Raw genomic sequence first — 27,892 nt, 5'->3', positions numbered from 1 at the left:
GAACAAACTAAAAAAAAAAATATGGAATAATATACAAATCAAATTTTATTTGTCACATACAAGATATACAAACAATGCAATATGCAGTGAAATGCTCATTCTTTAGACTGAAGACACTCAAGTATTTAATGGTATATGGTGGAGGGGTAATGCTTTGCACTTGTTTTACAGCCAATGGACTTTGGAAACTTGCTGTCATCAACCCCAAATTCTGCATCATACTAAAATATTCTTGAGACAAATGTGAGGCCTTCTGTCCAAATGCTTAAGATGGGATGAGATTGGATCATACAACAGGACATTGATCCCAAGCACACCAGCAAATCAAATATCTGAAGAGCGAAGAAAAGAAAAAACAAACCAAGGTGTTGTAATGGCCAATGTTCCAAGATCAGAATGGATAACGATATGATAATGACTCTAATGTCACTGTAAGCGAGATAAAAAAGAGAACGTAAATGCAGTACATGGTAAAAGCCAATTGAGGTAATTGCTACTGTAATTGCTACTATCTCTCTCTATATAAAAGAAAATCCTGGAATGGAAAGCAAATGCAAGGCTACGATACGTGATAATCTCGAAAGACATTTTAAAGACCTACGAGACCAAGGAGACTTGCCACGGTGCGTCTCGCGGGGACCGTAAACATGAGACTTGGTGCCAAGAGATTGTCCCAGGGCCGTAGCAAAAAGGACAGCAGCTGTACAGGCTTTAAAAATATCGAAGGGCAGCTTGACAGCAGCTACCCCAACTGAACGCGAGCAGCGTTATACATCCTGCAAGAAAGAATTCAACCAGGCCAGTAATAAAAGATAGGTATTGCTTTTACAACGTCATGTGAGACCAGGCAGTGAGCCATCATTTAAAACAAGTCAACTGACCTCTAAGCTAGCAGTTGTTGGATTGCTTTTGGCAGGCAAGCATCATGTCCTCCGACCTCTTAAAACAACAACATGCAACAGGCAGAAGAGGCCGCTAGCAAGCAGCAAAAAGACAGCAAATGATCCAAAGGCATATCCTTAGCGTACGTTCAGCCGCAACACCCTTCACAACACGAGCAGTATTATACGTCTAGGAAGAAAGAGATGTAACCTCGCGCGGGGCAGGAAATAAAGAAACAAGTATTGTTTTTACAAAAGTTTTTAAAGCAAAAGTGAAAATAATGCATATGTAACAATTCACAAGAAAAAAACAATCTCTTTAAATTGTAGATTGCCTGCCTAAGGTAAAGTCATCCCTGATGAATGGGGACGTGGGAATGAGGGGTCCTTTCATCGGATTAGCGCTATTTCAGATGTGGAATGGCAAAATGGGGGAGGCAGCTTGATGAATGAAGTCTCCAGGACTTAAAACAAATCCAAATCATATTATGTGATATCATCTAATGTGAAATTCTACTTCGTACTTCTAGAATTTTTATTTTTATACAGTATTGAGGATTTATTCTGTTCTATGTATTGTACTGTATTATATTGACCCCCTTCTTTTTGACACCCACTGCACGCCCAACCTACCTGTAAAGGGGTCTCTCTTTGAACTGCTTTTCCCTAGGTTTCTTCCATTTTTTCCCTACAAGGGTTTTTTTTTTGGGAGTTTTTTTCTGGTCTTCTTAGAGGGGTCAAGGCTGGGGGGCTGTCAAGGGACAGGGCCTGTTAAAGCCCATTGTGGCACTTCTTGTGTGATTTTGGGCTATACAAAAAATAAATTGTATTGTATATCCGGCAAACCAAACACAGGGGTTGGCGAGCAAAGTGAGCAGGGGGCGGAGCCCCCTAGTTATTTAAAAAGTAATCACAAATGCCTTGACAGCCTTTCTAATAATATTTTCTATATATTTTGCTAATATAAATTGAGAATAATATGAATATTATTTAATAATAATAATAGGAATATTATTTAATATTGTGAGATATGCCCGGACACCACAAGACTGAGACCACATCTTTATAAAAAGCACACATTTTATTAACACAGTTCCACACAGCATACAGTATTTCCAGCACCAACCACCACTAATACGGGCCTTTCTCTGTGTCCGTGGGCCGTCTTTTCCTCTCTCCACGGGAGCTTCGTTCTGCTCCCACCCCCGACTCTAGCTCCCACACCGTAGGAAGGCGGCCCCTTTTATGTTCATCCGGACGTGCTGCAGGTGCTTGATGATGCTCTTCTGGCAGCACTTCCTGGTGTGGCGGAAGTGTTGCTCTTGCACCTGGAATCACTCTGGGCGTCCCTGGAAGAATCTTCCTCCATTTTCCCGGGTGTGGCGGAAGTGAATATTTCCCGGGCTCCATGAGGCTCGGGGCGCCCCCTTGCGGTGGCCACGGGCCCCAATGGGCTTGAGCCTCCTTGCACCTCTCCCGTGGTCCTCTCCAGATCCAGGGCGGTTGCCCCCTCGTGGCCCGGAGGATGCATATGCCTCCTCCTGGTCCTTCCAGGCATCACGGCTGGGTCTGTCCCCCCAGCCTCCTGTGACAATATGAATACTAATATTGAGAGGTAGGTAATTTCATATCTTGGAACTCGGCTAACTACAGGCTCTGCTTCCTATCACAGTTTAATTTCTCCTTTGAAAATGTAATGCAAATCTGTAGATCACAAAAATCACAGGCACTACTAAGTTCTGTCAGAAAAGTAAAGGAATTAAGCAATTTATGACTTTATGTGCTCAATGGATTTTTTAAAATTAGATTTACATGTCACTGAAAACCAGTGCAGTGATTTAAGAAATGGAGTTCTTCCTACTTTAAGTTACGGCCCTTGCTGCTGTTCAGCATGTTCAGAAGAAAAAACAGGAGGCTCCAGAAAATGAACAAACGTACTGTAGTAAGTGGCAAAGATTTATATGCCCTTTCTTTTAGGATTCAGTGGGAGTGTAGTTGAGAACACGTATCAGAACTGGCATGTAATAATAGTCATTTGTCAAATTATGAGGGCTAAACTTGAATAAAAACCGGAAAACCAAACACAAGTCAAGCCAGCAGATCTTTTCCTTACATCACATCTTAATTTTGAGCTCTTAGTCTCTGTCTAAGGTGTTTAATTTGTCTGAGTTAAACTTTAGATACTTCACAGAGCACCTCGCCTTCTTTTAAGCTACAATTGTGCCATGAACTGTGCAGGTGCATGCCACATGCATGGTAACCATCACTCTTTGAATGAAAAAAAATCAACAATAAGAAATAAAAATTAATAACACATTGAAGCAAAAGCACACACAACACATTAATCAACCTCACATTCCTGACACTGTTTTGAATTAACTGTAAAGTAGTAATCAATCAATTTCAAGATCAACAATAAAGCATTACAATAGTCAATTCTGCTTGATACAAGTGAACTAACTAGTTTTTCAAGATCCTGCATATTTAACAACTGCATTAATTTTTAAATATTTTTCATTTGCAGATATTAGGTGGTAGATAAGGTTTAAATTCATTTTGAAGACAACACCTAAATTATAAATTCATTCATCCAAATTCAAGTTCATGGCATTCACACTAATGGTTGTCAGAACTATTTTTCTATTTACAGAATTCATACTCATCTTTTGTTCTTTTGCTTCACCTCACTTCACAACACCAAACAGTTAATTAACATCGCCATTGAAGGAGCATCATTTATCTGAATTATATCTCCAAATGGCTACCCTCCCAAAAAAAAAAAACGGTCCCAGCACCATACCAAGATGGACATCATGTCTAATTGCAAATAGAAATGAGAGGTTTTGTCATCATGTTTCTGCTTATATCGAAAATTATTTGAGAACAACAATTTATTTCTTGTGTAGCCCACAATCACAAAAGGAATGCAGCCATGAGATTTAACAGGCACTGTTTTTTGACAGCCCCTATCACCTTGACTCCTTAAGAAGACAAGAAAAAGCTTGCAAAAAATAAAATAAATGTTGTACGGGGAAAAAAATGGAAGAAATCTTGAAAAAAAGCAATTATAGAGAGCGAGACCCCCTTCTGGGAAGGTTGGGTATGCAATGGATGTTAAAAAAAAGAGGGGTAAATATAATACACAAAATAGAACACAAATAATCCTCTTCACAGAGTCAGATGGCCAAACTATCATTGCCACTTCAGAAATACAACAGAAGAAGCCATTTTGTTCTTGCAAAGCATACCACGCCAAGTGCAGATGCAAATACATAAAAATGAATTAAGAACATTCATTACCTGACAGTCTTACTAAACTGTTACGACTGTGTTAGTAGTAGAATTTTGTCATGAATGGTGTCAACAGCTAAATTTTAACTTTAAAATATCCTAAGTTTTTAGGATTCTTTATGTCATGAGTACTGTATGTGTTAATTCATGAAAATTAAATAATATATATGATAATTTAAGCATTTGATTTGATAATTCATAAGTGATGTAAACATAATTAGTAGATGCACAAGATATTGTCCTCTCTCCAAGACTAATATTTTCACCCTACTTTGTACTTGTGTTACATCAGGTTATTAGATTCCTTATTTCTGGCTTTTGCAGTAGATGTGGTATGAAGTGTTAATGTGCAAATTGGATATTGTGGTGTTATAATTGCAGTATCTGGCAATACTTGAAATTGTGTGTAGGTCAGCACAATGGTGCTTTGCTATCTCACAGCTCCATTATTCTGTGCTCAAATGGTGGTCCAGACACTGTCTGTGTGCTGTCTGCACAGTTACCCTTATCTGTGTGTTTTCCTCTAACATCCCAAGGATGTGTGTGGTAAGTTAATTGTCAGACCTAAATTACTCCCAATGTGTGAGCGTGCGTAGTGCCTGTCTTGTAGCAGTGTGGCTGGGAGAGGCTCCAGTCGCCTTGACTTCCTGTTGGATTAAGTGGAATTAATAATAGAGAGAGAGATATGCTGTCTGTAATTTACTACTGTCTCCATAATGTAAGGGATAATATTTAGCTGGTAGAGTGAATCTTTATCTTTTCCACCAGTTTAAACATTTACTTTATATATTGAATTATGTTTATATTATCTCCACCTTTTTCACACAATCGATCATGCATTTTTTTTCTAATATGAATTTCTCCATTCGTGATGCTAATGAATCTCAAGAGCAATGCATGTCTCAGAATGTTAATAGGTCTTTACAGTCGATGCTCATTTTCAGTAGACTTTGATAACTAACAGTTGGGTTGTAAAAATAAGTGCTTCCAACCTTCACAGAGCACCTTGTCATGTTTTATGTAGAAACAAAAGAAGCAAAAATCAGTGGAACAGAACTGTTGTAAAACAGCCAGGGACGTAGACCCACCGCATTCCTACTTCATTTTCAGACTACTGACTTTTGGCAAAATATGCTGCTGTCGTCATTATATGCACGCAGGCAGCCTGAGCTGATTTTGAATGAGAGCAAAGCAGAAGGAGTGTCTTAATAACTGGAACATTTAATTATCCTGATGAGATTAGTTCTTAATTGTTCCAGATAGTTAGTGTGCAAAACTGCACATTAATGAGCTACAGTGAGAAATACATATTATGCCTACAGTAGAAAAACAGGCATCTTTTGGGCCTACTCTTGCCCTGTGGTGATCGCTTCTGCTATGTAATTTCTCTGTGGTGCACAGTATGTTTAGCAAGTGTGGTGTGGGGTTTATTATATTTCATGTGCTGTTGTTCTGCATACCTGCTGTCTCTCAATTTTCAGCTCTAGGTGTCAGGTCAGTTTGGGGCAGTGTGTTGGTAATCTGTATGTCATTTTCTTATTTGGTGTGTACATATGTAGCATGGTTTCATAAGTGTGATATAAATATGCTTCTGTGAGTTCATTTTTCTAGAGTGTTAATTATTGGGGTGAATGAATTAATCCTTTGTTGAATTTTTTTTTTTTTTTTTTTTGCACTGTCTACCAGGATTAAGAGGGTCCAATAAAGTAGTGTTTCTCAACCACTGCCACCAGAGGGTTGTGAGTTGCTATTGTATATAATGGTAGTGGGTTGTAGTGGGCCTCTTAGTAAGTCCTGGCTGGTTGCGAGCGGGACACGGCGGATTGCTGCTCTGATGATTGTGCTCAGCCACCCCCCATGCACTGACAATACTTCGCCATTCAGCAAGGGGAATCCAAGGCTCTGACAATCGGGCAAAATGCACCAAGGAAGAAAACCTGATGACTGTACTCGATTCTCCTTGGGGGAAACAACCCCCTCATGGGGAGAAAGTGACTTGTCACACAGAAAGATTGAGAAACACTGCAATGAAGGATATCCTTATGGTGATGTGGTTGAGAAGGGTAGTTTGAAACTGGGCCCATTGCCTGAGGGGGATCATAGTGCTGTAAATATTATTAACCGTACATATTATAGCTGTTCTATCTGTACCAAAACATTAGTCAATATGGGTTCTGAATGCAATAGAACTAAACATTTGATTTGTCACAAATGCCAAACATTACACATAGAATGTTGAAAAATAAATTACTATTACTGTTTAATTATTGAAAAACAATAGCATTGAATGTTTCTTGGACACGAGCATGTAGGCTTTGTTATCCCTGGTATTTGGACTATAATGCACAAAGTCTAAGGTGCATGTTGATTATTTACTTCCTTAAGATAGAAACTGTTTCGAATTTTTCATGTTTTTATCAGTTGTATATATTAGCAGGAATAGCCTCTATGTCATGTGCAGTCTGATGAAAGAGCCTGATTCTCCATTTAAAAGCACAAATTGGGGCACAGGTTAAAGGACAATGTTTAAACCAGGCCCCATCTGTTGAAGGGTACAGGTTAAAGGTTAGACTTGCTGTCATATGTAAAATTGATTTGTGCTGTAATGTAGGTTATGCAGCACCTGGGGTCTTTATATTGTGCAATTTTTTATAGGCCAGCAACTGTTGAAGCAAGCTTATGGCTCTGATGTGCACAAACACTACACTATTGGGCAGAGCTGTATATTTGTTATTGTGAAATCCTCAAAAGTGTGAAATTAGTGGCCATGCTTTTCCTTGTATGTGTCTCATTTTGTTTTCACACTGTCAGGCAAAACCTGTTTAATTGCGAGATTCAGAATGCTCAGTGTCAATGTCGTTCGTCATGGATTTTGGAAAGAAATGTGCCCCAAGCAAGCAGCAGAACCTTCTTTTAAGTAAATATTATGCACATCTTCAAAACTAGAGCAGCAGACAACAGAAGTTATGGTAGTCAAGTGAAACTGGAGAGGCTGTGCAGTGAATTGGGTGGTCAGATTCAGCATCAGATGCCCCTAAAGCATTTAGTCAGACATATTTATGTTTAGTACTGGACATTTATGCTGGAAGTCATATGTTAGACATAGGTAAGTTCCCAAAATCTAAGATATGAAGTGATTGATTTGATAATGTTGCCAGTTTTGTTTTATATTAAAAAGACTTCACGCACGGGGGGAAAAAGGAGGCAATGGCTCAAGGTCCACATCATCTGTCTCACCTGTGGCTTCTCTCCGGTATCGAGTTAAGAATGCCGTCCTGATTTTCAAATTCACCCCTGCAAAACTTTTCTGTGTAATCGGAGATAATTTGTCAACTGCTTGAGTAGCTCCAATGTCTGTCTGTCTGTCTATCTATCTATCCATCATTATTCAAGTTTTTTTTTTTCATTCTGCTAACAATAAGTAAAGAACAGATTTGTATAGGAATGGTAATATTTTCCTGTATTCTATATCCTTATACTTCCCAGCTTCTCTTTTAATTTTTTTACTCAGTCTCTTTCTTTCACTGTTTATCATTTCCCATTGTCAGTCATTTTTGCGCAATTTTTTAAGCTTGAAGGTCTGTAGCTTTAAAGGCCACATTTAATTCATAATTTATGTGAGGTTGCTGTGGCAAATGTACAAATCCATGACTTTTCTTTGGACACAATCATCAAACCCTTGCGGAGTATGAGACAATTTATTCGTGTAAGCATTCTTGTCAATAATCAATTGCTTTTGGTCTCCCTGTCTGTCTCCAGCTCAATCATACTATGACTCACCCCCCTTTCTCATTTATGTCACTTGGTTATTACTGTCAAGTGCAAGGCAATCTGACCCTAGGGATCACAGTGGGGATGCATGCTCAGTGTGTTGTGTTTGGCTACTTTATAGCCCCATGGGGACACCTCCACACTCACTCTCTCAAACACATACACATTAAAGGAGGTGTTTCATCTGAAAACCATTCTGGGGTTTAACAAAAGCAATGCAAGCTCTTGCCCAGGCCCATGGGCTACAGTAATCTCTAACGAGTGGACCTATCTATATATCACACTCCAATCTCATTCCTGACACTGCAGAATCCCACGTGCCTCTGCTATTCATCAGACCAATTGCAACAATTGCATTCAGCACTGCGCCTAACTAATTAATGGGGCATAGAGTGCAGTGACGTGGACAGGACCTTCAGCTGACACTAGGCTCGCCACAGACAGTCAGGCAGACAGACTTGGAGACATGATGAAAGCTTGATCAATTTAATTTTAATGGAAGAATCTCTAGCTTTGTATTTTTGCAGCTTGTCATGTCCCATTTTCAAAGAGATAGAAGCAGCAAAACACACACAGGAGAGGCACAATGGAGCAGCTAGACCAGATCCCTCCTTGACAGAGAGGCTGGCACCAGCAGTCTTCTATGGCGTCACATTAGGGTGGCTTCTTTTTGTGACTGGCTTTTTAAGAGGGGGCACCACACTGTGCTAGGTTAAGATGTTTGACTGAAATCTCTATTAGACATGTAGAGCTGGGAGAATTGCAGACAACTAAAGACTTTAAAATGACATAAAAAGCAGTGGTACTGTGATAGGCTTAGCACTGATCCCATTTAACATAGCTCCTCAGCTTGTGTTTGCTTTGAAAATATTCCACATTTCTAGGGAATTCCTCATTCATGAATATAGTCTGAACACGGCCTGGTATTGGAAATGACCAAAGTCTAACCAGCTATCATACAACCAGTAAAATCTAGCTCAGGGCCATGGGGAGAAAAAAAGCAAAGTGAGTGTGCATCTATATATATAATTCACTAAGTCCATGGCAAGCAAGATGCAAGCAAGACGCACGCAAGACAGAGCCCCGCCCGCCAACTCACAGAGCCCCGCCCACCAACAATTCACTAAGCAGCCGACCATGGCACGCATGACAGAGCCCCGCCCACCAACTCTAACACTCCTCCCAAGTCCATTACCTTCACATTGTTTTCCTTTTATTTCTGATCCCGTTCAACAACTATATGGCAACATCGACTTCTCAACTGTGGAATAAGTTACGCAAGTTATATTAAGCGTCACTAACGAAGACTCGCTACACTGTAATGAAAACGTACTGAAACTTATCCCTACCGACAAAGTAACTTTCATCAGCTGTTACCGGCGTTCACCGCAATGTACTGGAGTGTAAAACTATCGCAGCTCCTACCTCACAAACTGTCCTTATTCCCCAGATATCTCTGACCCCATCAGATTCAAATTTGCCTTTTACTTTTACATGCAGACAATTTCCTGTTAGATTGGCCTTTGCAATAACAATTAATAAGGCACTGGGCCAAACTTTCAAAACGATATGCCTATATCTGCCAAACCCAGTTTTCAGTCCCAGACAATTGTATGTTGCTCTCTCTGGAGTTCCATCTTTTCATTCACTCACAGTCGTATCCTCAAACCCACCCCATTTGGACAACTGTGTCGTTCAGGAAGTGTTCACCCATCAATAAATAATTATGCAGCGTATACTACGCCGCGAGTTGGCTAGTATGGCATATTTGAAAATATATTTCATGCTTGAAATGTGTTCTTTATTGAGCTCAGTCAGCTGTCTTTCATACCACAATCTTAGTCTCCTTTGCACTGACTGTCCCATAGCCAGTTCAGATGAAATGTGGCACAGATATTCACCTAAACATGTGTAAACTTTCCTGTCAAAATCTAAAATCTAGCTATTGTTAGGATTCTACACTTATGTTCATTTTTCCCTCTGGTCACAGTTAAAATGAACAGTTTGCTTATTCCTCTCAGATCATGAATGCTTTTTCTCTTTTTAACTTCAGGGCTTGATCTCCACCATATAACTTGTCATAGTAAGAGTCAGTAAAAATTATGACATGTTAAAAAAGGACCCACTTTGTGATGGGTCAGGAGTCTTGTTTGGGTAAGGAATCACTCAGGGTGACGTTCCCACCCTGTCTTTAGTTGTTCTCCTTGACATGACAGAGGTGAGACACAAGCATAGGATGCTGCAATTTTGAGCCACCAGTTCAGCTAAAGAAGGATTTGGTTGCTTAGCTTTGGATGCAACTTACCTCTGCAGTATCTCACTCTTTCTCAGCCTGGCTGCATGAGCTTTGAGTTACAAACCAGACCGAGAGAGAGACAAAGGTAAAGAGCACCTCAAAGGGTAATTTGCAATAAGAGGAAAAGAAATGACTTGAAAATTGTGGAACCTGAAGAAAAAGAGAATGAGTGGGGCTCGTTCCGACAACATAAAAAATGTGACGGTAAGGAAAAAGGTTCAGCAAGGATTGAGAGATGAGAGAGACAGAATGTGGTGAAAAAAATGAGAAAGATAAATTATACTGATCACCAAATCCTAATACAGAAATAAGAAACCAATGATCAAAATAAATATGCTAAAAGTTAAGAGTTCTTAAACTGATAGTGAAATTTATATTGAAATTAACTAAGAAACAAGAAGTTTTATAGATTATCTAGAAATTCAGGCAGTTATGACATAATCCACTTTGTGACCAACAATGGACACCGCAACCATAAAAAATATGGTTCAACCATGCAAAAACACATAAAACGATGGCACCCACTATCTAAGTCATGCAAAATGGTGGCATTGAAACATCACAAAGTTTATAATAATAATACAAGAATCTTCACAACATAAACATCACAGAGCTAAGCTTAGACTCCACATCCCTATACAAATCCCATCTACAAATCACCAACTAACTGCATCTTTCTGAGCACAAGCATGTTTCTTGCTAAGTCAATACAAATGTCTTTTACTCATCTGTTTCTTCTTTTGGTTTGTGAGATCTGCGCTTTCTGTCAGTTAAACTAGTAATGGATAATACTGTCTTAATGATAATAAAATACTGGACCATCTCACAGTGCTTCAACCTTTACTGGATTTCAGTCAGGGTGGCTTTACTTGTGACAGTTGCTTGCTTCCCACATTCACAAAAGTTTTGTTCCTCAATCCAAAGGCATGATGATATGTCGATATGGTAGGTTGATTGTTTTTCAATATTTCCCTGGCATTAGTGTGTTTGATGCTGTAATTGTGTGTGTTCCATAACATGGCCTGTCACTTAGCTACAATTCCTTCCTTATACCTGTTGCTGCAGAAACGGGTTTTGGGTTTCCATGACTATGAATTCAATAATCGGGTAAAAAAAAAACAGATGACTGACAATCCTAATAATGCAAATTTTCTCTCTTCTTTCTATGCTTCTCTGGATCTGCAGATAAAATGGATGGTTGTAAGTATAACTTTTGCTGTGGTTCAATTACAATATTCGTGTCACTGTGTGGAGTATTCTCAAGTCGTTCAGACATAGTCACTTGATGTGGCACCATTGAAATTTGGTTTACACGAGACACCTAAGTACAATGAGCTTGTTCAGCAGCCACTTTTGCTTTTTTTTTTTTAAAACAACTCCCAGTTTATTTTGTAATGACAGTTTCATGTTTAATTGGCTTTTAACAGTTATTTCTGATAATTTTTTAAACCTGTGACCTTCTTAAAATCAATTAATACCTATGTGTGAAATCTGAAATACGTTTTTAACAATTTGTAAATTCATTTTTGATCATATTACATAGTATTTGTATTTGTGATATTTTTCAGGTAATTTCTATGATTCTGAAACTCACTATATTAATACAGAAATTTCCATGCATGGCTGGTATAAAGAAACACATCTATAAATGTGGACATTTTTTTTAAAAGAAGACAGCTCTAAACCTGGCTTTAATACATTAGAACTGCGATGAGAACAGGCCATTTACCCCAACAAGCCTGTCCATCCCTTTCACTGGGATTATCCAAAATAACATCATGTCAAATTTTGAAGGTCCCAAAAAACCTACTCTTGCCCAGACTACTAGTTAATTTATTCAATGTGTCTGTGGTTCTTTATCAGAAGAAAAAGTTTCTAACGTATGTGTGTTAACAATTTCTAACCATGTCCCCATATACCGGTTGAAGAATTTATTCTAAAGTGGTAGCTTGGATCCGCTGTGCTAATTCCTTTCATAATTTTAAACACCTTGATCATGTCACCTCTTAATTTCCTTCCTTTGTAAACTTTAAAGGGTCGGCTCTTTCAATCTCTTGAGATAACTCATACCTCTTAGTCCTGGAATCGGCTTAGTCTCTCTCCTCTGTGTCTTTTTTGGTATATGGAAACCAAAACTACATGCAGTACTCCAGGTTAGGCTTTACCAGCGAGTTATATAACTTTAGCATAACCTCCTTTGACTTGTACTCCAAACAACATAACACATAAAGTACACTGTCTTGAAGAAGACAGTGTGGAGCCCACGATGACTCCAAGGTTTTTTCATAAGGTGTGCTTTCATATTTTCAGACCTCCCATTGTGTATTCAAAAGATATCCCATTGTGTATTTAGGACGTATACTACTGACACCTTAATATATGCCCTTTTTTAAGCCATTATACTTACTGCAGTCATATGTCCATAGCCTTAAATAGGGGAATATCTGAATTCCCAAGGAAAGTGATGCTTTCATTCAAATCAGTGAGCATTATTATTTGTAGAAGGAAAGAAACAGTAAATGCCGATGAACAGGGCGAGTTGCATCTCCTAGTGTCACCATGAACAATATGCTTACTTTGTCTGCAATGCCAATGGGAGACGCATAGAATAAGATATATTAGAAATAAAAATGCTGCTAGCTGATGTTAAAAGGTTGTTACTTTCACAAAGCACTTAAGAGCTATACAATAGGTTACTGAAATCTGAAATATTAATGAAAGAAAAATCCATTTACAAACTGAATGTCTGATTAATCATACTAGCCTATGTCATCAGAAGTTCTTAGATGCAGATTATATATTAATAAATGACAAATTTCACTTGATCACAAGAACACTTTTTGTTCAATTAAGGCATCTTACATGGTAAAGATTCTCCTTCAAATTGTCCACTTCAGTGCTCAAAGTTTTAAGCCAATGATAAAGGGTTTAAAAAGAAAGAGACTCTTTTTTAGTCACACTGAAGACTTCGTAAATAAGATGCATCTACAACGTATGTTGTAAATCAGGGGTAGGCAACGTCGGTCCTGGAGTGCCACAGTATGTGCAGGTTTTTGTTCCAACCCAGTTCCTTAACGAGAACTCAATTATTGCTGATGAAGCACATATTGCTTAAGTGACATTTTAATGCTTCATTTTAGTGGTCTCGCTTGTTAAGGTTCTCCAACCTTAATTGCTTATTTCAATCTTAAACTGCTGCATTCAGTGTTTTAATTGCTCCTTATTAGCAATAAGATGTAAAACAGGGGTAGGCAATGTCGGTCCTGGTGAGCCGCAGTGGCTACAGGTTTTCATTCAACCCAATTGCTTAATTAGAAACCAATCATTGCCAATCTCAGACCTTATTTAATTTTATGGCTTGTTAGTCTGTGCAATGTAAGGCTTTTATATCATAGATTTTTTTCCTTTCCAAGGATATCATCCAAATGATTTGAAGCCTAAAACAGATCATTTTCAGTCTGTCACATTTTTCTATTAAGTGTTTTATTAAATCAAACCGTGCATGATGAACACACACAGATGTAATTGGAAAAAAGCTAGCTGGAGAACTGCTGGCTGCTTTGTCTTTTACATCTTATTGCTAATAAGGAGCAATTAAAACACTGAATGCAGCAGTTTAAGATTGAAATAAGCAATTAAGGTTGGAGAACCTTAACAAGCGAGACCACTAAAATGAAGCATCAAAATGTCACTTAAGCAATATGTGCTTCATCAGCAATAATTGAATTCTCGTTAAGGAACTAGGTTGGAACAAAAACCTGCACATACTGTGGCACTCCAGGACCGACGTTGCCTACCCCTGTTGTAAATCACACTTGTCAGAAGGAAGTAAATTGCAGCCTGGTGACATTGTTCTGAATATGCTCTGTCTTTTGTGTGTGTAATTTTTAAGATCTTCCTAATGCAGGGGTAGGCAACGTCGGTCCTGGTGAGCCGCAGTGGCTACAGGTTTTCATTCCAACCCAATTGCTTAATTAGAAACCAATCATTGCCAATCTCAGACCTTATTTAATTTTATGGCTTGTTAGTCTGTGCAATGTAAGGCTCTTATATCGTAGATTTTTTTCCTTTCCAAGGATATCATCCAAATGATATGAAGCCTAAAACAGATCATTTTCAGTCTGTCACATTTTTCTATTAAGTGTTTTATTAAATCAAACAGTGCATGATGAACACACACAGATGTAATTGGAAAAAAGCTAGCTGGAGAACTGCTGGCTGCTTTGTCTTTTACATCTTATTGCTAATAAGGAGCAATTAAAACACTGAATGCAGCAGTTTAAGATTGAAATAAGCAATTAAGGTTGGAGAACCTTAACAAGCGAGACCACTAAAATGAAGCATCAAAATGTCACTTAAGCAATATGTGCTTCATCAGCAATAATTGAGTTCACGTTAAGGAACTGGGTTGGAACAAAAACCTGCACATACTGCGGCTCACCAGGACTGACGTTGCCTACCCCTGTCCTAATGAAATCTCAAGTAGGTTTCACAAAACATTTTTTAGGGTGTTGGAATATTTTAATTTCCTCTTCACTCAAACATTAAACAGAAAGATGAAATAAAGTAAATCGAAGTAATTAAAGAGTATTATTTAATATTCTGCATTTGATAGTGAATACAAAGGCATTCTTCTTTTGTGCATTGCATGCCCCTGGGTGATGATGCTGGCACTGCTCTGCTGATTAGCTGTGGCTACAAACACTGGATATGCTGTTATTGAAGTACAACATTGTCGTAATAAATTTTGCTTTTACTATAAAAAGTCACATTGCTCCTGCTTTATCCTGATCAATTCCATACAATCACACTTGTAATGATTAATATGTACTTTTGCATGAAATGTATGTTCCACTAATACTCACATGTCAGTGTTCTAGCATACTTGTTCAATGTATTTATAATTACATAGTTATTTACTTTGTGCCAGTGTTGTATACTAAGAAAGTAGAAATATTCGTTGCTTTACTCTAGTATGTTTTGAGAATATTTATACTTCAGTTTCCTGTCTACTTGTATTTTTACTTTTCTATATTTTTTAAGCACAAATGGTTACTTTTATATCACTTTTACTGTGATATATTTTTTGCTGGTCATAATTATTACTGCTATACTAAACCAAAAAACAAAATGGGCTACACAAATCTGCACAATATTTTACTCGGTCAGTCATCTAAAATAGGGGTTTCCGCTGTCCTAGGAAACTTCATGATCATGAAGAAGCAACTGGCTCTAACACCCAGTCATCTACGCAGTCATTCCAAGTACATCTCCCTACAACCTGTAGAACAGGGCTGGGGTAGATGTTTGAGGGCGGGGCTGGGCAGGGCAATGGTGACATACAATTCTAGCCTCAGTGATTTCCACAACTGATACCTGCCATGTTCAGTCACTGTCTTCATGGCAGCCTGCACTGAGGTGTACTACAACAACATTTATTTCTATAGCATATTTTCATGCACACGATGTAGCTCAAATTGATTTATAAGATGTCAAATAAAACGTTACAAGAAAAATAAAATTAGATAAGAATAATAATGAGTTAAATCAGTAAACACATAAAATAGATATATAATTAATAGAAAATTAGAGTGGGAGGAGTTTGGGGAAGCCATGGAAAATGACTTTCGGTCAGCACCGAGAAGGTTCTTGCAAACCTTCAGGCAGCTCAGGAGGGGAAAGCGGTGCTCCACCAACACTGTGTACAGTGGAGATGGGGCCCTACTGACCTCAATTGCAGATGTTATTGACCGGTGGAAGGAATTCTTCGAGGATCTTCTCAATTCCACCAGCATGTCTTCCTTAGAGGAGGCAGAGCTGGAGGACTCCGGGGGGGGCCCGTCCATATCAGGGGCCGAGGTTGCCGAGGTAGTTAAAAAGCTCCGAGGTGGCGGCTCAGGATGTTGTGGGGCTGTCCTGGTTGACATGTCTCTGCAACATTGCATGGACATTGGGGGCAGTGCCTCTGGATTGGCAAACCAGGGTGGTGGTCCCGCTTTTTAAGAAGGGTGACCAGAGGATGTGCTCCAACTATAGGGGGATCACACTCCTCCGCCTCCCCGGTAAGGTCTATTCAGGGGTACTGGAGAAGAGAGTTCGGTCGATGGTCGAATCTCGGATTCAAGAGGAACAATGCGGATTCCATCCCGACCGTGGAACACTGGACCAGCTCTACACCCTGGCCAGGATCCTGGAGGGGGCATGGGAGTTTTCCCAAACAGTCCACATGTGTTTTGTGGATTTTGAGAAGGCATTCAACCATGTCCCTCAAAGCATCCTGTGGGGTGTGCGCCGAGAGTACAGGGTTCAAGGCTCGTTGTTACGAGCCATTCAGTCCCTGTACAGAAGGAGCAGGAGCTTGGTCCGCATTGCCGGTAATAAGTCGGACTCGTTTCCTGTTGAGGTTGGACTCCGCCAGGGCTGCCCTTTGTCACCAATTCTGTTCATAAGTTTTATGGACAGAATTTCTAGGCGCAGCCAAAAAGCGGAGAGGGTATGGTTCGGTGACCTCAGAATCTCGTCTCTGCTATTTGCGGATGACGTGGTTCTGTTGGCTTCATCAGACAGTGACCTCCAGCTCTCACTGGAGTGGTTCGCAGCCGAGTGTGAAGCGGCGGGGATGAGAGTCAGCACCTCTAAATCCGAGGCCATGGTTCTCAGCCGGAAAAGGGTGGAATGCTCTCTCCGGGTTGGGAACACATTACTGCCTCAAGTGGAGGAGTTCAAGTATCTCAGGGTCTTGTTCACGAGTGAGGGAAGAATGGAGCTTGAGGTCAACAGATGGATCGGTATGGCATCCGCAGTAATGCGGGCTCTGCAACGGTCCGTCGTGGTGAAGAGAGAGCTGAGCCAAAAGGCGAGGCTGTCGATTTACCAGTCGATCTACATTCCTACCCTCACCTATGGCCACGAGCTTTGGGTAGTGACCAAAAGAGCAAGATTGCGGATACAAGCGGCCAAAATGAGTTTTCTCTGCAGGGTGGCTGGACTTTCTCTTAGAGCAGTGGTTCTCAAATTGTGGGGCGGGCCCCCTAAGGGGGCACGACGTAACAAAAAGGGGGGCGCGAAGATGTGAAAAAAGAAAACAACAATCGAAAATATGAAAAATACATCTATTGAAACCAAAACAAATTAACTTAAACTACATTCTGATACTAGATACATAAATATAGAGTTAGATAAATGTCGATAAATGTTAAGTAGATATAATAAAATATGCATCTATGATATATCATTAATTAAAAAAGAACAAATTGGTATTAGTGGGCTCCTTTCAAAAAAAACAGGGGGGGCATGATTAAAACTGTTATGAAAACTCGGGTCGCAAATACTTAAAGGTTGAAAAATGCTGCCTTAGGGTGAGGAGTTCAGTTATCCGGGAGAGACTTTACCTCTCACTACTCACTACATTGAGAGGAGTCAGTTGAGGTGGTTCGGGCATCTGGTCAGGATGCCCCCTGGACGCCTCCCTGGGGGGGTGTTCCGGGCATGTCCCACTGAGAGAAGGCCACGGGGCAGACCCAGGACACGCTGGAGGGATTATATCTCCCGGCTGGCCTGGGAACACCTCGGGGTCCTCCCAGAGGAGCTGGAGGAGGTGGCCGGGGAGATGGAGGTCTGGGCTTCCCTGCTTAGGCTGCTGCCCCCGCGACCCGACCTCGGATAAGCGGTGGATAATGGATGGATGGATGGATGGATGGATAGAAATTAGAGTTCTTAGGTATAGAACTGACTTTTAAGTCTCTGAAGATGAGTCCAATGATAAGGTCAGGAGAACACAGAAAATATAAAAAAATGAGAAGAATTCATAATTAACTGCAGAATTACAGTATTTGAGGGTTGCTCTAGAGTGCCTCTTTCTCTTGCATGATTTGGCTCAAAAACTAATCAACACATCATCATTTCATAACAGGGTTAAGTTTCGAGTTTGGTATTTTTCCATTGAGTCTTTTTAGCTCTAGACAATCCTCAGGAAACTGTGACACACAGATGCACAAACACTCAGACAGACACACACCTACCATCGAGATATCGATGCTTTCAGTATCAGGGGACTCTAGAATGTTGAGATCCATCAAAAACCAAATAGATTTTTGATGAATCTAAAGCTTTCGCTCCTCCCCTATAGATGATAGGTTATGGTGTGGGAGGACTGAAAACAAAAAAAAACTTAAGATAATCTGGTAAAAAAATGAAATCTTCCTGGATGTTTCCAAGGCCAGAAGACCACTCAGTCCTCACTGGGCATTCTACTTAACATAAATGTTCTTAAATCATTCCGATTGATTTCCTTCTTTTGAATAGTCCTATTAGGAACATACTAGGGGGCTCCACCCCCTGCTCGCTTCGCTCGCCAACCCCTGGTGTTGGGAAATGACAAAGAGCGTGATGTATGAATGAGATATAGAATAGTGTGAAGGTGTAGATGATGCATATAGAAAGCAAACAATAAAGTGTGTGGCACAGTGTAAAGGTTTATTGGAAAATTTCTTTGTAAACGCCGTTTAAGTGTAAAAGGTAATTCCAGGTCAGAACTTGTAAGGTCAATGAAGATGGTCATTGTCGTGATCACAGTCAACTTTGTCAGAGCTTAGAAAGAGTTGTGTCTCTCCAGGAAGTAATGCAATGACTTGGGTATTTATGTTTTACACATTAATATTTTTTGGACATAATATAGTGCGTTGTGTTAAAAGGGGCATTTGGTCTAATGAGATTGCTGTTCCAAATATCTTTGTAACTAAGTCGTCACAGATAAAGGCTTGAGGAATTGTAATAATATCTGGGTGAAGTCTATCTGTATTGGTGAGTGTACCATCCCCCAGTTGTAATAACCAATTGTTATGATCTGGATCTGGACATTGCATGTTTTGTACTAACTGTATCTTTTGAAAGCAATGCCAATTGTCTGCGTATTTTAAGGTGCACTGAACAATAGCTGAGCGCATGGCATGTGGAACAATAGCTAAGCACTGTCTAAAATCTCCTCCTAATAAAAGTACCTTTCATCGAAAGGGAATATTATTATTCATCAACGTTTGTAGAAGTTTATGAATGGTGTTGAGTAAGTGACTGGATGCCATTGTACATTCATCAATAATTAACAGTTTTGCAAGACGGATGTCACGTGCAGTGCTACTGTTCATGTTCATGATGGATACCGTTTTGTAGGATGTAATGCAGTTCATAAAGTTTTTACTTTCAGGTACATCGTTAGTTAGAAGCTTCTGTAGATATTCATGATATGAATGTAAAGGAGGCAGTCTAATTTGACCCTTTTGACAACAACGTGTAAATGTATTACTTGTATTGCCAGTTGTTTCTTCAGGGAAGTTAAGTGAATGACAATGATTGCAAATGACATTCATTAATCCGAATGAATTTTCCTGAATAGTGGACTCATTATTGAACGCGTTGTCAGCTAACTGGCGCAAGCGTTTAGCAGGTGTCTGTCGTTGATGTCCGTGACCTGTATGTTTTGCTTGTGCCGTTTGAGAGGCGCGTCGTTGTATGTCCAGTATTTGGGACGTGTTGTTTTGGAGCTGTAATCGATTTGCCTGTGCTGTGTGAGAAGCCCGTTGTAGTTTACGGCGTGCATTGTTTGTATTGAGCCTTGCCCGTTTTTGTATGTAGGTCAGTTGAGCTTTCTCTTTTTGGAGCCTCGCCTGCTTGTTTTCCGGCATTCCAGATGTGCGGTGTAGACGTCTGCGTTTATTTATTTTGTCCCTTCGCTGTCGTTTCTGTATGTCTGAGACGGGAGGTGTTTCGTTTTGAACCCGTGCCTGTATCGATGCAGCACTGTGAGCCGCGCGCTGCATGCGTCTACGTTCATTTTGTACCCTTGATCGTGAATTCATGACTTGTTTGTTCTTCAGCGTTAGATATATGGATAAGTAATAAGGAGGATCGCACTCACTGTTAATATGGAGCCTTTTCTGTGGTTGAACGGTTAATAGTGCCTCATTGTAATGAGATCCACCTATGCTGCATAGTGTGAATTGTGTGTTTGGTCCCGTTATCCGAGCCGTATCGTTTTGTACCCGTGATCGTGAATTCATGACTTGTTTGTTCTTCAGCGTGAGAAATATGGATAAGTAATAAGGAGGATCGCACTCACTGTTAATATGGAGCCTTTTCTGTGGTTGAACGGTTAATAGTGCCACATTGTAATGAGATCCACCTATGCTGCATAGTGTAAACGTGTTGAGATGACGTATGTTTAATACGGACGGTTCATTTAGAAATGGGGCTTTGTGTGTCATTTGTTATTTATGTTAGTGTGGTCGTGGGTCTGAATCGTCGTTTTTGTATACGTTTCATGTGCTATGTCCGTAGTCTGTCCCATTTTGTGTCCAATGGGCTTTGTGTGGTGCTCGCGGCTTCTTTTTTTTTGTGTGGTAGGGGCTTGTTGAATCCTCCTCTTTGTGTGTGTCCCGTTTCGTGTGCAATGGGTTTTGTGCACAGCGCCGGCGTCTGACTCCTTTTTTCTGTGGTCTGACTCCTTTTTTCTGTGCGGTGCCTCATTTCTTATTTTACGTTGCATTCCATCCGGTTCCCGTTGCTTGCAGTGGGGGGGGGGGGGGATTTGTGGGACGCCTGTGCAGTACGTCTTTTGCGTCCACGGCCCATTGCCGGATGTCCCTGCGTCCATCCGGTTTATCATTATCGGTTAGTAATGTGGATTACAGTAATCTAGTCAATTCAAAACAAATGCTTTAATTAATTTCTTAGAATCCTGCAATGTTATAATAAGTCTAACCTTAAAATGCAGTCCTATGATTTTGGTTAATGTGCAATTTAAAGGTCGGACTCCAAGATTATATCTAAAATCTTTACTTTTCTTTACTACCACTTTTTTTTAGCTTGAGGAAATTATTACTCATCAGTTCAGAATCACAAGAAAGACTTTGGGTCAATTGGCTGTGTTAAATTGACCCCTAATGTGTGTTTGTGTCTGGGTTTGTATATGTTCACTCTGCTGTGGGTTGGTGCCTTACCTAGGGCTTCTTCCTGTCTTGTGCCTGATGCTTTCTGAGATAGACTTCAACTTCCCTGCAGCTGTTCTCCGCATGTTCAGGTTTTTGAAATCGATGGACAGAAATCAAAAGGGGTAATCCAATTTGCTTGTACTTAATTACAATCAATATCTATTGTTTTAAATTTTACGTTTAAATGAGCAACTGTTTAGAAAGGTACTTCAACTTTTAATCAAGTATGGCTGTTGAATATTTTATACAATATTGCTTTTTACATCCTTGTGCAAATCCACAATGAACATGCAACAACTTTTTATAAACTTCTAGGAAATGTGGATCTCCAGTCGTCAAATAAAGGTGGTTCATGACAGCAAGGCAAACTTTTCCAGTGTTTTATCTTCACAATGGAAAAATACAGCTTCACAGATGTAGTTGCTCTTCTTTTTCCTTCTTCCTTTTACAGAGTTCATCGTGTAATCAATAAACACAGTACTTACATTTGATTGTGAATTCTGAAGATGTATTTAGTATTTCTAGGGGGATTGCGAGAATCTAGCTTTTATAACAAACTTTTCTGCTCACCAGTCAGTCTTTTCTGCCAGGTCACTGTGTCAATCACTTAACTTTTCAGAGGTTGTCATGTCTCAAAATGTTTGACATTTCAGATTGTATCGGGTCATAAGCTTTTGATTAAGACCAAGATCAAGGTTCTAGTGCCAGTAGTTCACAAGTACCTGCAGGTTTCTGCGTTGTGTGTGCTTAATGGTAAGCAAATGCCGCAGCTGTCATTTTTCTTCTTCTTATCACATAATTGACATCTGACATTTGCTTAATGCTCAGCGGATGTCAGAGCTGTTCTTTTTCTTTCTGCCATGTCACCTTCTTGATCAGTTTGCCTTAAGAAACACTTGAAGCCGGCTGTCTTTGCCAGGGTTGACGCTACCTCTAATTTGTTGATTCACCAGAACATATCAGGGTTTTAGTCCCAGTAGTTTTCAAGTAATCGCATGACAGATGGCCAAACCTTGGCATTTTTTATATAAAGAAACCTAAGAGAAATGTTCCTGTGAGCACTGGATGCTCTTAAGTGCCATTCACAGGTAACCATACTGGATCCACACACAATTAAATTCACTCCGTTTAGACACTGTGTCTCTCTCAAAGCAGAGTGGCACAGTGGTCAGTGTAGCTCCCTTACAGGTTTAGAATTCTGGGCCTGAATCCTGGCCCATTCTCTGTCTTTGTGAACTTCTCACATTCTCCCTATGTTTATGTGAGTTTTTTTCTCCAGGTTGTTTAGTTTTGCTCCCAGATCCCAAAGACATGTATGGCAGGTCAATGGGTGACTCTAAATTGACCCTGAATGTGTGAGTCTGCCAACCAATACCCCATCTGTTGTTGGTCTCTCCCTTGACACAGTGGTTTACGCAGATTTAAAAATGAAAAGGACTTTTCACAGTAAGTGCTTTCTGATTGTAGAGAAAAGAAAATACACTGTAATTACTAGTGAAAACTACTAGTTATATTAACCTTACACTTTCAGGAAATAATCGATATAACAGCAGGAATTTGGATTTGTAATACAGAAATATGTCAAGTTTCTATTGACTGTATCTATAATTTACCTCCTGCTCTTGATTCCCTTGCAGTGGAGAAACCTCCCATTATCACTGACCAGTCTCCTGAAACACTCATTGTTTACTCAAGTGATGATGTCAATGTGAAATGCGAGGCCATGGGGAACCCAAAACCTGAGTAAGTGCCAATCTATCACAACTGCATGTTTGAGATAAACAAAGATTACATGAAATATTAAGCTAAAGCGGATGTCCAGTTGGTAAAGCTTCAACCATGAACCGTTTGCTGTGGATGGTCTTGAAAGATGTGCTGCTGTGATCTAACAGTGATTTGCATTTATTAAATTCTCAGTCAATTATAAACTCTATAAATGTATGAATTTAATATTCTTAACCCTTGTACCATGTCAATCTATTTATTTTCACTTGGTCCCTGTCCCAAAAGAAAAAATTTATGTCATTACTGAGGTTTATATGATAAGAATCAATCAACCCACATAGATGATCCCCTGTGGAAAAATGAATTTTTTTCATTTTTAGGGCTCCATTGTTTCCACAATCTTGGTTATAGTTGCCTAGATCTTAATTCTGAACCATTCTGGTATACTGCAGCAGCAGTAACCTGTGGCTCTCTTACTTTGAAAGATTGCACGTCAGAGACTACTTGTAAGATTTGGAGTCCAGTGCTCCCTAGGTAACTGTTCATTGTGTCAATTTATTATACTAGAAATGAATCGAGTAATAATAACAGGGATGACATCAGATTGTGGGTTTGTTTGGTGTGCAAGAAGATTGCAGTTTGCAAAAAGATCCCCAAGGCCATACATTGTGTAGATAAACCATCCAATAAGCCATGTACTCTTTGAGTAAGAATAAAATGACTGGCATGTCTCAATTATAGATTTTTAATCACTGCAGCAACTAGGACAGACATGGACCAACCATACTTCTGGTACCACCTCCTCTAAATATGACATATCCATAAAGTTTAATCTTTTTCAAATCAGTCTTTCCTTCTCTTAAAGGTATCCCAAGTTAAATGTACCTCTTCCTCACACGCGCTAAGAATAGTCTGGATGCCATTTCCCCACCTGTTCCTGCATCTTCAAAAGATTTCCCAAAACCTTGGAGCTTGTTCATAACACATTATTCATCTTCTCTCCCATCTTTCATCATAAATGGGCCTTCACTTCAGCCATTGCCACAGCTGTATGCTGGTACCTCTCCAACAAATTCAAAAACCCTTTTCAGAAACAGAACTCAAGAATTTTTCTTCTCTTGTTATTTGCTTCTGTACCATGCCTACTGGGGACATAATTAGGTCAACTATAACTTAGGAAAGGCAGCAAAGTTGCTCAGTGTTTGGCACTACTGCCTCACATTTCCAGAAACCTGAGTTTGATTTTCTGGTCCAGTCACACTCTGTGTGGAGATTGCACAATGTCTTTGTGAACTTCCTCCCCTGTTCATGATTTGCAAGTTGACTGTATGGACCCATAGGGTTCCCTGCAATTGATTTTTATTTAATCTTTGGTTGATTCCTGCCTCAATGCACTGCCAAGTATGTCACTGTTACCCAACACCTTCACCAATTCATCTAAACCAAGGCGGTCTTGGTGTCATCTCCCATTGTGTGCAGGATAAGTTTGACAAAAAAATCCCCAAGACAATGTCCTGTCAGAGTAAGAATAAAATGACTGGCATGTCACAGTAACTGCAAATAACAAGGCCTTTCCAGTCATTTTATTACAAACACCAGCACTTCCTGGCAAATCTGTCCTACTAATCTGAGATCAGGATTTATGCTTAGGTTGTCCTTATGAGTCCTTGTAGACAGCAGAAGCTTATCCCAGTCTTATCTAAACCCCACTGAAAAAAAGAAACGAATTGAAAATAATCGTGAACATGTGGTGTAACTTTCTTTAGAGTTCCCTTTCTCTGATAACTATTATTTTTTTTTCCTTTTCTTCTGCCTCAGGTTTCGGTGGACAAAAGACGGGCATTTCTTTGACATCAGTGCAGAACCCAGACTGCAAATGAGCAGTGATTCAGGAACCTTTTCCATGATAACCAGTGGCAATGGTGTCGGAGGCATCAAACATTATCAAGGCAAATACCGGTGTTATGCTGCCAACACCCTGGGCACTGCCATCTCTACCGAGATCACCTTGATTGCCGAGAGTATGCACATTTTCTACCCATTCTCATTAAAATTATTCAACAGTAAACTTTCCATCTATAACTTCCTTTTGGATATGTCAAGATTATAATACACTATGGAAACTATAATAACCACATCATTTCTGTAAGGTGGTGGGCAGGGTCCACGTGTAGGGTCATCCAGATCTTTATTGTCTAATGAGGATTATTCTACCCAATAACAATAGCACAATACTTTTTGTTGAAAGTCAAGGGGAGAATATAATGAATTAAGCCACTGGCACTGTGTAAGGGGCAATTTATTTGGAGCTTGGACCCTTATGGTCATTCACACAACAAAAATAAAAAATGCTTTCTGCCACACAGTCAGTTCAGATTATTTGCAGTCCATTCAACTTTTTATTTTTATAAATAGAAATTTTTGTACCTGAAGGCACTACAAAATATTTCAATATATGTCAAAGAGGGAGTAGCACGATTTCAAGCCAGATGGATGCGGTTTATTCAGCAGAGTCTAACCGAACAAAGCAAGAACTCCTCTTTACCTGCTTTCCCAACCCCTGCCCTGCTGTCACCTTAGTTACAGTTTCCAGGGAAACACAGCTGCTGCTGATGTCAGTAGACCACTTCTAAGCTACACTGAGTCCCCCACCACAAAATGCTGTCCTTGATAGTGTTACTTAAATAAAATCAAGATCAGCACTTCTCCTGCCCAGTAGGTGGACTTTTTCAGCAGAGGTCCTTCTGCCATTCCGTAAAGGTGTAGGCAGTACAAGCATTCTGTGATTTAAGGTGGATGAACAGTGGGAAATCTAAGCTGAATTTGTACTAAGAATTTGGAATACAGTATATTGAAAGTACAAGACAAAGATCTCAAGTGGCATGGTGTTTATAATCTTCAAGGTAGATGACATATCTTATGCTTTACCAAGCCCCTCTGCAATTTCTGAGCTTATGTAAGAGAAATTTTAATACAGCAATTCCAGTGAATAATTGTGAATTCAAATTTTATTTCTACCTTGGTATTAATTAGTAGGCTAACACCACATATTTTGTTCATAACAATTTCTTATAAACTCTCTGAAATGACTTGTCTTTTTTTTTGTCTGCCTCCTCCTGATTCACTGATAAAAGAACCCACAAAACACAAGATATACCACTCAACTTGTCTTGATGTCAATTTATACAGTGCATTGAGCTTTCTTGGGTTCTTGCCTATTTTTGGCCCTTTATATCCAAAAAAAACTCATTTTTATGCATATTTTTATACTATGGTTTGTGCAAGAAATTGCAACGCTATGATAAAGATTAAACCAATAGGTGTCTGCAGCAAAATGATCAGAAGGGCTTAACCTTGTGTATGCCACATTAACCAATCCAGAGGTTCACCCCCTGATGGGATACAAGGGAGCAACGTTTTCCACAAAACAAAAAATGGGGATGGATAGTACAGGCATGTGGAATGTCATTTTATGCTATTTAAAGGTTGCTCATCACACATTTATTGGTGGTCCTAGCCCTCTAAGAGCCACTCCCAGAACGTTTTCAAGCATAAGCATTTGGAGTATCATTTAAGTCTATTTCAAAGACAATGAATAGGGTGTTATTTTGTTTTTTTTTTTATTTTTTACAAGGGACTTAGTCCTCTTCAGACCTCTATCAGAGGGTGAAAAATAACAAAATTCTAAGGTTTAGACTATAAACATTTAAACTGAAGCACACATTTTAATATTTCAAATGTCTGACACAACATTTCTTGTTTATTATGTACTTTTACCTGATGAAGTAAATCTTTACATTTCTTATGAACATCCCGGATTAGGATGGCTTAAACTAATTCAGACTGTTTTATTTTTGTCTGTTGATGGTCATGGACAAGGACTTACAACTTTACAGACCTGTGTCAGAATGACCACTTCACTTTTTATATAATTGTCCATTCTTATGGCCATTTATTTGGGTGGTTCCTGCTTAAACTGTTAAGACTGAATGCAGTAGTGATTCCATTATGAGTCATCATTGAGATTTTATGTCTTAAATTCAGTGTAATAAAATGTGATAAGCAAAAATGTTCTTTAAGGACTTGTGGTATTTCCCCCAGATATTACACTCCGGCTTACACTCTCTGTGAGAGAAATTAACTGCACCTGCATTGATTCACTAATTCTGCACAAAAAAAGAGTACAGTTTTCATATTTTCAGAGCTGCAAATGGTGAATATATCAAGATCAAGGTATTCCATTACATTCTGAGACACATTTTTTAAAGAACAAGGAAATAAATGTTTTTGATTATCTTCTATCTACTTTAAATCAAAATTCATTCTATTTTAGAGAGTTTTGTTAAAGGCAATAATAGAAATAACCTACATTGACAACATATTCCTCAAAGCTATAAGTACCCTTGTAATGGAGTTGGTTTGAGTCCAATGTTCTAGTGCTTTTACTCGACTCGGTTCAGTGCAGTTTTTACTTATGTGATATATTGATGGGGCCTTTGGTTATTGTTTACATGTATGTTTACTGCCCTCTAGTGTCTCTTATAGTGAAGTGTCACTGAATCAATCTGTCCAGTGTTCTACATACTGTACAAGTGATCCTGAGCAAGTCATTAAGTTGCCTGGGCTGTAACTGCATCAATCTATCCTACAAGAGTTGTACTGAATATATTTGATCTTTTGGTGTTCATCATACAACAGACTGCACAAACTAACAAAAATCGATTGAATGAATTTTGTGTACTATATTAACTTCTCTAGGCCCTCCAAAGTGGCAGAAGGAAGTAATTGTTCCAGTAGAAGAAGAGGAGGGGGAGAGTGTTGTCTTGCCCTGCAATCCACCTAATAGCACAGCACCACCCATAATTCACTGGATGGGAGAAAGTATGCTATCTATCTATCTATCTATCTATCTATCTATCTATCTATCTATCTATCTATCTATC

General features: G+C 39.4%; 1 protein-coding gene across 3 annotated transcripts in view; it reads left to right on the top strand.

Annotated features, from left to right (window-relative positions):
• Positions 1-27,892, top strand: part of l1cama (L1 cell adhesion molecule, paralog a) — a 192,130-nt gene that overhangs the window by 101,718 nt on the left and 62,520 nt on the right. For 2 of the 3 annotated variants that reach the window (XM_028813402.2, XM_028813398.2), the window contains exons 3-6: positions 11,425-11,439; positions 22,862-22,967; positions 24,768-24,970; positions 27,708-27,830. In XM_028813402.2, coding sequence (XP_028669235.1) covers positions 11,425-11,439; positions 22,862-22,967; positions 24,768-24,970; positions 27,708-27,830 — 447 coding nt within the window. The remainder of the gene's footprint in view (positions 1-11,424; positions 11,440-22,861; positions 22,968-24,767; positions 24,971-27,707; positions 27,831-27,892) is intronic. The other variant, XM_028813403.2, reaches the window with a different exon arrangement.

Source organism: Erpetoichthys calabaricus, chromosome 11 (genome assembly GCF_900747795.2).
Source record: "Erpetoichthys calabaricus chromosome 11, fErpCal1.3, whole genome shotgun sequence".
Taxonomy (NCBI): domain Eukaryota; kingdom Metazoa; phylum Chordata; class Cladistia; order Polypteriformes; family Polypteridae; genus Erpetoichthys; species Erpetoichthys calabaricus.
Note: the sequence above shows the minus strand (reverse complement) of the source record. Positions and strands in the feature narration are given on the sequence as shown.